We start from the raw sequence: 10,313 nt of genomic DNA, 5'->3' as shown, positions 1-10,313 counted from the left end.
CCGCGTCCCCACACTGCCGGCCCATGTTCATTTTGGCGTCAATGATGACTCCAAGATCCTTTTCTGCCTCTGTATGGACGAGAAGGGAGTTCCTCCGCCTGTAGGTATGGTGCTGGTTCTTCCTCCCCAGGTGCAGCACCTTGCATTTGTCAGTGTTGAAACCCATCCTGTTCTCATCTGCCCACCCCTGTAACCTGTCTACGTCTGATTGCAGCCTCCTAGCATGCCCACATCCCCCCACATCTTAGTGTCGTCTGTGAATTTGAACAGGGTGCTTTTTGCCCCCTCGTCCAAGTCTCTGATGAAGATATTGAACAGTGCGGGTCCAAGGACAAAGCCCTGGGGAACCCCACAGCCCACATCCCTCCAGGTTGAAAATGACCCATCCACAACCACCCTCTGGGTGCGGCCCTCCAGCCAGTTTGTGATCCATTTGACTGCGTAGGTTTGACGCCACAGTCCCCTAGTTTTTTAATGAGCATGGGGTGAGAGAGTGTTGAAGGCCTTCCTAAAGTCCAGAAAGACTGTGTCCACTGCTACCTCTGCGTCTAAGGATTTTGTGACCTGAAAACTTGGAAAAACTTTTGACCTCTAACTTGGAAAAAAAATGGGGAAAGGAAAAAATGGGGGTAACCATGCCTACACCCTGCCCCCTTTAAATTGGGGAGAAGTCTTTGGTGTCTGAAATAGGGGAGGACTGATCTGAGCCAGTGTCAGATGTGGAGAGGGATGGGCCCTGTACAAGAACCTAAATAAAAGGCAATTCAGTTCCACATAGCAAAGTTCAGCAGAGCAAAGGAACAAGCACCTGCTAATCTCAGATGTGATGATGAGACTGTCCTTACAAAAAAAAAAAAAGAATCCCCCAGTCCCCACAGCAAAACAGTGAACGGGCCAGGTTTCAGATGTATCTGGGCCTTGCACCTTGGTCTTGTATGTTTGCAACAACCTCCTTTAACCATGCTAAAGCATTGAAAGCCTGATCCAAAGAATACTGAAGTTGACAGGAGTCTTCCCATCAGTTTGGTGGGGCTTAGATCAGGCTGCTTTCTAGTGACCTGTGTAGGCAGATGCCAGTTCACAGGGGGCTTAGCCTCCTTTGAAAGTTTATGCCCACCTTTATTTTGATTTAAAAATTGGACTCAAAGGACCAGATACTCAGCTGTTGTAAATCAGCCTTGCTCCATTGAAAAAAAATCAATGGAGCTGTGTTGGTTAACACCAGCGAAGACCTGGGCCAGAGACAGAAATGATCACGTGGTGATTTCCATGCCTAGAGTTAAGCAGGTGGTTGGGCATTTGCAAAGTTGGCATCCTAAAGCATAACCAATGTCACTTGGCAAGGTTATACTTCTGTCTTCTGGTGATGAAGTTACTTTGACTGTGCGTCTCATCAGGCATACAGAATGCACCTGCAGTGGCTTTCTATTCTCTTATTTTTGTGTGACTTGAACACAAGAATAACTCCAAGAGGTTCCCACTCTAGAACTTCTCATGTGTTCCAAGTAGCTGGAGAGGATCTATGGGCTCTCATTGGGGGTTTCAAACTTGCAACAGGCAAGAGTTTTGAGATCATGGCTCATATATCCAGTGGGGCTGGTTGTGAACATTCTGGAGATGAGGAAGTTCAATTCTTAATGTCATTTCTTTGCACCCTCTGATTTTAATACTTTGACATTTACTGAACTGTGTGGTTCCCCTTCCTCAATTCCTGCTGTTTGTAGGAAAAGTCCTGCAGAGTTAAAGAGGTCACACTTTCTAAAGTGACATTAAAATGCCAGACCCAGATCTTTCTTCATTTCTGAAGCAACAAAGACTTAGCTGTCACTCCCCTCAAACTAGCCTGTCAAGGCTTAGGAGGGCAATTCTCTTCCCCCTCTAATAGGCCTAGTTATATCCATACTCTCACTGGGCAATCTAGTGCACCCCCAGAGGTTGATCCTGTTCTGCAAAGAAATATGCACATACCTACTTTTATTCTTCCCTCAGCAAGCAGAGAGGGGGACAGCCAAAAGATGGTGGGATCTAGTTGGGTTTTATCTTGATTTCTTTTAGATGTTGTTCTTGGGAGATGTCAAGAACCTTATCTGGAAGCTGCAAGGACATTCAAACTTTTTATTTGGTTGCTTAGATTATTTCTTGCCTTCACAATTACTCAATTTATTCTCTTAACTGCCAGTCTGACTGCTTCAGAATTGGCTGCAGATGTGCTGTTTACACACTAATGTTTGAGGACCAATACCACAGCACAGAAGGTGATTTTAAGGGGAGGATATTTTTAAAGGGCATCAACTTAATCTCCAATTTTGCTCCTACAGTAAAATGTGGGCAGAGTTTTGCAGGTGCAGTTTATGACCTGAAGCTCTCTGGTGTGTGGAATCACCTGGGTAGCTATAGTATAACACACTATAAATTGCTCCTGCACTTATATGCAGCTACAACACTGTATTCAAAATGTATTGTGGGTGTAAACTTGCAGATGTGGAATCATAAATGGCCTTTGAAATTAGACCCAAGGTAAGTGAATTCTTTCACTGCTGCTCTACAGAAATCTGCAGCTTCACTGAAACTGCCTGCTTATACCAGCAATGAATTTGGTGCAATGACTTAACTATAAAATGCAATTAAAACTATTGTAGTTCATTTTGAAACAGCTGTTGTTTCTGAAGCAGCTAGCAAATGTTCTTTGAACCATGTTATATGAAGAGCTGTTTTTTGATGATAAGCTTCCCCATGTCTGTCTGTCCTTCCAGTTGTTTGATCGGGAGCTGTGTATCCGGCAGCTGCGGTATTCAGGAATGATGGAAACCATTCGGATCAGAAAGGCTGGCTACCCAATTCGCTACAGCTTTGCAGAGTTCTTAGAGAGATACAGAGTCCTGCTGCCAGCATCTGCTAGAGAACAGGTGCGTCAGCAGAAACTTGCTTAAATGCTAATCCAACCTTTCCTTGGAAGGCTTTTGGGGGAATATGCTCTGTTTCACAGCTAGAATTAAGTTTAAAATGCAACTGGATCACAGCCCACTTAGTCAAATGATCTGTCACCAGGATAATCAGCCTCTGCTTTGCAGGTTAACTTTAGCTCAAGTGGTAGAGGTTTATGCTTTTTGAATCCAGGAGTCCTGGGCTTGAATTCTCTAGATGACTCCACCAGGCATAGCATTTGTCTGGTGATATATTTCACTGGGCCAACTATGCAATTGGGAGAGATATCAGACCAATATCTGGGCATAAAATGCCTTCATGCCTGAAAGCTCATCTAGCATCTCTCCCAATTGCATAGTTCGTCCGGGAAAAGACTTTACCAAACAAAATTTGCTTCTCCCTTATTCCCTGGATCAAGGCCACAAAACCACTACAACAGGACTGTAATTCTTGAGCTTTAGGACATAACCATTCTTCATAGATTCACTCCTGAGACCTCTGTGAACTGAGAAGTAAACACTGACCTGCCTCTTGATCCATGGACTTCTGCACACAAGCACTAACATACTTTCTGTGTTCAATCCTGGAATACTTTAGACCTTAGCCATTTCCATGCTTTGCACACTGAATTCCAGTTTGTCAGGCTGCAGTCATTTCTGTTCTTCACCCTGTGAAACACCAGTGCCAGAGATGTTTTATATCACACTAGTTCTGTATTACTAACCATGCTTTAATATGATGATTTTTTGCATCAGCAACAGAATGATGTCCGTTGGTGCTGCGTGGTGATTTCTGAGAAGGTCATAGGCAAAGATGGAGGCTGGCAAGTTGGAAGAACCAAGATTTTCCTCAAGGTAAGTAACAAAGGTGTTTGCTGTCACATGCAGTAACATGAAAAAAGGGATGTTGAGTGAGTTGCAGGAAATGCATGTTAAGGACCATAAAAACTCTGTCCAGCATCTCAAGAGTGCACAACATAGCTCAACAGGTATCTCTGTGCCACCAAATAGCACTGCACATCTCCCACCCACTTCTGTTCTTCACTAATAAGATGGAAGAACATGTTGTATTTTATAACTCTGCTAAAATTCAGAGGCTACGTCTTATTACAAGGGTGTTTCAGAAAGTAACAGCACAATGGCTTCCCATGCTGTATGTCTGTGGGAAACCACACAGCAGTGGAAAACACTAATGGTGGCCTTATCAAATGCATCCATCCTTTACACATGTGTAGAGAAGTTATGTGGTCCAGTAAATGATTATTGCACACAAAATAGCTTTATTTTGAAATTGCCATTGTTTTCTGAAATATTTTCATGTGCTATAGGTGAATTGTTTGCTTGTGGACAGCTACAGCCAGATGCTGTGGCAAGGTGCTGCATGAATAGCCATGCACACTTTCATTAATATGCTTTGATCCCAACCTTCAGCACTCTTGCTAATTTTGGGCCTCTTCAGCAGAAGTGCAGCCATTGTGCCAGTTTGCTTGGGTCTCTCTTATAGGATTATCATGATACAACCTTGGAGGTGCAACGAGAAAAGGAGCTTACAAACAAGGCCATTCTTATCCAGAAAGTGCTGAGGGGATTCAAGGACAGGTGAGTGCTTTGAAAGGGCACAAGGGTTTGGGGTTGTATAAAATCAGAGCATATCCTATTCCCCCTGTGGTTGAACACAACATACTTAACGATGCATTGTGTAAAAGCTGACCAGGGAATAGGCAGTCAGCCTAGTTGTTTGCAGTAACTGAGGGGTTTACCAGAGTGGAAGCCAAGGTCAAAGCCAGATGTGAATCTAAGTTCCAGAATGTCAAGAAAGCATCATGGTCAGAGCAAGTAGTAGATCCAGGCCAGGAAATCCAGGGCAGTAACAAATCTTTCCTGGAGTCACAGGACAAGGCTCCTATACTGCTACGCTAAGAAATGCCTTTGCTGGGATAAGACCCTGCAGGAAGCAGGAGGGTTTTATAAACCCCCATCAGGCACATAAGGCTCCCATTAGTCCTCCCCAATTCATCTGGTTCCCCATTAGAGATCTTATGAGAGGAGCCAGGCTGAGCTGAGTCTGGCATTTAGCCAAGTGCCTGGTGGCACTACAGCCTGTGTTTCTACCTGATAGTGCCCAAATTTCAGGTTTGCGCCCCCAGGGGTCCTACTACACTGATACTGTCCGATATAGAATGTATCAAGCCTGAGTTTACATCAGTGATGTGGAACTCCTAAAGAGATAGGCAAAGGTTTTGCCCTTAGACCTGCTCTTTCTCTGTTTCATTTTATCATAGTGGTCTAGAAAATACAGGACCTTGGAACGCTTATTTTACAGAAGGGTAGATAGGCTGTCCAAGACCTCTCTTTTACAATCCACAATGAATACTAGTGTTTTGTCCAGCTTGCTTGGAAAAGTCTGTACCCATCTGTCCGTAACTGTTAACACTCTTAAAGTTGTGATTTTTATCTTAATTTTGGCCAAGCATCAAAGTGTTTTAAGGATGAATTCTATCTTTGGGAATGCTTTCATCACTGAGTAAACAGTGTTAACCACCCTGTGCTCAGTGCAAGAGCTCTTACTGTAGAAGGCTTGTCTTATTCAGATAATTGAGTATGGCAACCATTATCAGTTATGAGGAGGATTCTGAGTATATGCTGTCAGACAGGTGGGGTTCACTGCTTAGGTTTAACTTCTGGGAACAGGGCCACATTCCCAGCATTCCACGAAGCTACGTCATCAACGAAGTTGGCCCAGAAATAATTGTGAGGCCCTTACTGGATCATGAAAGTAAGAAAAGGAGTGGGGGGAGGAGTTGGACACATTCTTAGAAGAAAACAGCATCAGTAACTGTTGAACATGGAAGGTAGTGGTACAGCCTCTGAATTGGACTTCCTAGACCTTAAATGCTGGAGGCTGCAAGTGAGAGAGGAATAGTGGAAAAAAACCCTAGGTCACTCTCCCTTTCAGCATCCACTCTCTGTCACTGTGTGACTCAAGGTACTGGGCAAGATGGACCTGTGGTCTCACCCAGTAAATGGCAATTCTTATGTTCTTAACTGAACTCCTTGGGTCAGGTTGGATTCCTGGTGCTCTTTCTACCCTCTCCTCACCATCAGCAAGTGGATGACAAGTCATGGGTGGAATTATTTGGCCCATGTTATGCAGGAAATTAGATTATATTCTCCTAACAGTCCAACCTTACCTGTTATGTGTGGGCTGCAGGCAGACAAAATGCTATAACCAAGGTTATGTTTGTGCTGCAGTTGCAGAAGTGACTGTAATGTACAGACATATCCAAGATAGCTTTAAAATATCTCACTTGGGCAGAAGTGTAACTGGCTGATTGTATGACCTGGGCACTGGTGGTACATGGTACAGGGGCAGTGGTTGGAGGTTTGCTGTTGCAGGGGCAGATGTCAGCTCCTTTTTGCTATGGAGATGTGTGCCAAGTGGACATTCAAACACTGATTTTTTTGCAGGGAAAAAAAGGAGGTAACATTGCCCCTAGTAGCAGTGAATCTTTTTACTGCTGATCCTACACTGAGCACCACCATGGCTTTTCTGCCCATCCTGCTGCTGGAGCCAAAGCTGCTGCAGGGAAGATGCAGGGTGCCTGGATGGGAGGCCCCTCTACCTCAATTTTGGTGTCCCTCCCATGGGTAGCCCATACGTTGTTATGCTACTGGTGTTTGAGAACTGGTAGCAGTTTAGCCATAGGAGCATGGAGCACAGCACAGGCTGTAAAACCTGCTGAAGAAGCAGGGTAAATCAGCTCATTGTGAGGTCTGTGCTGCCATGGGGTAGGCGGCTACCCGTAGCCATGCTAGGTATTTTAAAACTGGCTTGGATATGTCTAGACATTACAGTCAAGTCAGGATTTTAAGCAAGCTTGGATATCTCTGCACTGCATGATAGTTACTTAGAATAACAGAAAATTCAGGCTGAAAGGGACCTCAGGATGTCATCTAGTCCAACTCCCTACTCAAAGCAGGACTATCACCACTTAGATCATCCCAGCCAGGGCTTTGTCGAGCTCAGCCTTAAAAACCTCCAAGAATGGAGATTCCACCACCTCTCTAGGTGTAACCAATTCCAAATCCAGTGCTTCACCACCCTCCTAGTGACATTTTTTTCCCCTAATATCCAACCTAAATTTCCCTTGCTGCAACTTGAGAACATTGCTCCTTGCTTTGTCATCTGCCACCACCGAGAACAGTCTAACTCCATCCTCTTTGTAGCCACCCTTCAGGTAGTTAAAGGCTGCTATCAAATCCCACCTCAGTCTTCTCTTCTGCAGACTAAATAAGCCCTGTTCCCTCAGCCTCTCCTCATAGGTTACATGCCTCAGCACCTTAACCATTTTTGTTGCCCTCCGCTGGACTCTGTCCAACTTGTTCACTTCCTTTCTGTAGTGGGGTGCCCAAAACTGAACACAATACTCCAGATGTGGCCTCACCAGTGCAGAATAGAGGGGAATAATTACTTCTCTCAATCTGCTGGCAATGCTCCTAATAACAGCCCAGTATGCCGTTAGCCTTCTTGGCAACAAGGGCACACTGACTCATAGCCAGATTATTATCCACTGTAACTCCCAGCTCCTCTTCTGCAGAGCTGCTGCTTAACCAGTTGGCCCCAAGCCTATAGCGGTGCATGGCATTATTCTGTCCTAAGCGCAGGACTGTACTTGTTGAACCTCATGAGATTTCTTTTGGTCCAGTCCTCCAATTTGTATGAGTCATTTTGAATCCTAGAATCCTACACTTCTTGAGTGCTGGGTAGGTGTACTCTGAGGGTCTGGTGCATGGGTGTTGAGTGTGGAGAGTATAGGCTAAGAGGAGAGAGTCATCACTTCATTCCTACCTCTTGTCCTTGTCTTAGTTCTGCCATTTCTTATCAGAGTAAACTTTTATTCCCTTGCCTGCCTTTAGGAAGCAGTTTCTGATGCAGAGACGGTCTGCTGTGGTCATTCAGACAGCTTGGAGGGGTTATTACTGCAGGAAGAATTTCAGGCTGGTAAGAGGCATGGTTCTGTTCCTGAACATATAAATACTGTACTTTACATGGCTCTGTATAAAGTTAATAAAGAAGATGGCTCAGAAATAAGAGGTGACTGTGTATGAAGGGGAAGGGTATTCAGGGCCCCAAAAGGATTCTAGATCATCTTTATCCTTACTGGGTGTATCTACATGTGTGCTTTACTGCAGAGTTGACTAATTAGCTCTGCAGTATAGTGTCACTGTCTTTGAGTGCCCCTATTAGGGTGCAGTAAACTAATTAACTCCACTGCAGGACAGTACTGTCTGAGACAAGTACTATCCTACAGTGGAGTCATTTAGTGTGCTGAAACCACGTATAGACAGTGACCAGTGCTGGCTGGGGCACAAGGGTGCTCCAGTGTGGTGGCTGCCTGTCAGCTAGCCATGCACTATAGCACTCTTGTGCCCTAGTCATGCCCTCTGCAGCACAATGTGCTGAGGAGGAGCAGCTCCAGACTGGCAGGCTGACCCCCAGTCCCCTGCTAGATGGGGCTGCTTCACCCCAGCTCAATGTGCTGCAGTCCTGGGCACATGTGTAAACACTGCTCCCAGGAGCAATAAACTATAGCACAAACTCTGCTGGAGTTTATTCTGGTGCATTAATAGCATATGTAGATGTGCCCACTGAATCCAAGACAATGCCCCCTTATTGGTAAAACAGTAACCCCGACTATCATCTGCTAGGCCTGGTGTAGCAGTGGCCTGGCTACTGCTTCACCAAAGTCCCATCCCTTATTTCCTGTGATCAACCATCTTGGTTTGAAGGCCAGCCATGTATGTTTCCCAGATAACAAATGAATAGTGCTGGTGAAGTTGTGAGAGGTGTCTTCCCTGGCCAATGTTTCAGTGAAGCTGTGGCATAAGCCATCTGTCAAAAATGACAGAAAAATTACTTTAAAAAAAGTTATGTCAAGGAAAATAACACTTGGACTTCCAAAGGAGGGATCTCTTGTGAGGAAAGAGTGAGCTCTGGGAGGAATTATTTTTGAGAATGGGAGAGGAAACCAGTTCTAAGATGTTGGCTGATTAGTGAGAAGAAACAAAAGCAGCCGTTTTCAGGCAGAAGTGTTTCCTTTTCTAAAACCAAACAGAAGCTCATGCGAACTCATCTTGATTCTAGCTCTGCACTCTGCTCTGTTCTTTTGCTGCTCAGTTTCATATAGTCAGACCCATTTTGCTCACCTCAATCTCATTTTCTTCTGTTTAGTCCACTTCAGTCCTTTTCCCTCCCTTTCCCTCACCCTCAGTCTCCTGGGAGTAATGTCATTCCTACAGATGCCATCTTTAATAAGTAACTTTTGGGTCCCTTGACATCCTAGTTTAAAATGCCTGTATTTATAACTCCAAGAAATAAAACATTTGCTTAGATGGCAATTTCTGGTAATTTCTTTCTGCATCTTGATTCTCTGTCCCAGTTCCGTATCTTCCATCGAGTTCAAGTTAGTCCCAGCTCCATTTTGCTTCAGGTTTGATCACTTCATGCTGTTCTTTCCCCCTTCTATAGGTCATGCTGGGCTTTGAGCGCCTGCAAGCCCTCTTTCGGAGCCGGCAGCTTGCTAAGCAGTTTGAAACAGCCCGGGCACATGTGATTAGGTTCCAAGCCCTGTGTCGTGGTTATCTGATGCGCCAGAAGATAGCTGAGCAGAAGAAAGCTGTGTGCATTATACAAGCATATGCTAGGGGAATGTTGGCTCGTCATAGTTTCCAGAGGATGAAGAGAGAGGTATGTGCTGTATGTTCAGCCAGTCATCTTTTAAACAGGATATTTCCTCTAGGATACTGTTCACAGAAGCAGCAAACTTCTTTGGGTAGCAGCTCCCCATTGCAATGGCTTTTGCATCCCCTACAAGTAAGGAAGCAGACTTTCTATCACATCACCTTCCTATAGTTACCACAGCAATGACTCTGAAGTTTTGACAGATGAGAGAGCAGCCTTTAACATATAACTCTTGTATGTTTGTCTTCTGTACTTAATAAATAAGATGACTTTAGATTAGAGCACAAGTGAGTTGGGGAAATTCCAAAAAATAACAAAGCAATTTTGATTAAAAAAAGAGCAGAGCCCATGCTGATTAGGATGAAGAGAAGAGAAAACAGACGTGGCAATGTAGAGAACATTAATATGTTTCAGTAGCATTGCAAAGGTGGTGTCTATAATGAAACCAACAGAGTAAATCCTAAAGCACTACAGTCTGGAATGCTCTAAGGGGTCCTATAGAGAAAATCTTATTTATCATCATACTGTGGCAGCACATGGGACCCTCAGCCATAAACCAGATCCACTTTGTGTTAGATATTGATTGTACAAACAGAACAAAGTCTACTTAGCTGCCTCTGTCTTTTTTTTTTTTTTTTTTTTTTTCC

General features: G+C 44.4%; 1 protein-coding gene across 1 annotated transcript in view; it reads left to right on the top strand.

Moving 5' to 3' along the window:
• Positions 1 to 10,313, top strand: part of MYO7B (myosin VIIB) — an 81,182-nt gene that overhangs the window by 24,624 nt on the left and 46,245 nt on the right. The window contains exons 17-21 of the mRNA XM_019503728.1: positions 2,754 to 2,906; positions 3,681 to 3,779; positions 4,429 to 4,523; positions 7,842 to 7,926; positions 9,454 to 9,672. Coding sequence (XP_019359273.1) covers positions 2,754 to 2,906; positions 3,681 to 3,779; positions 4,429 to 4,523; positions 7,842 to 7,926; positions 9,454 to 9,672 — 651 coding nt within the window. The remainder of the gene's footprint in view (positions 1 to 2,753; positions 2,907 to 3,680; positions 3,780 to 4,428; positions 4,524 to 7,841; positions 7,927 to 9,453; positions 9,673 to 10,313) is intronic.

Source organism: Gavialis gangeticus, unplaced genomic scaffold, assembly GCF_001723915.1.
Source record: "Gavialis gangeticus isolate Ggan-Ray unplaced genomic scaffold, GavGan_comp1, whole genome shotgun sequence".
In the NCBI taxonomy this organism is placed as follows: Eukaryota; Metazoa; Chordata; order Crocodylia; family Gavialidae; genus Gavialis; species Gavialis gangeticus.
The sequence above is the reverse complement of the archived record's forward strand: the minus strand, read 5'-3'. Positions and strand labels throughout refer to the sequence as shown.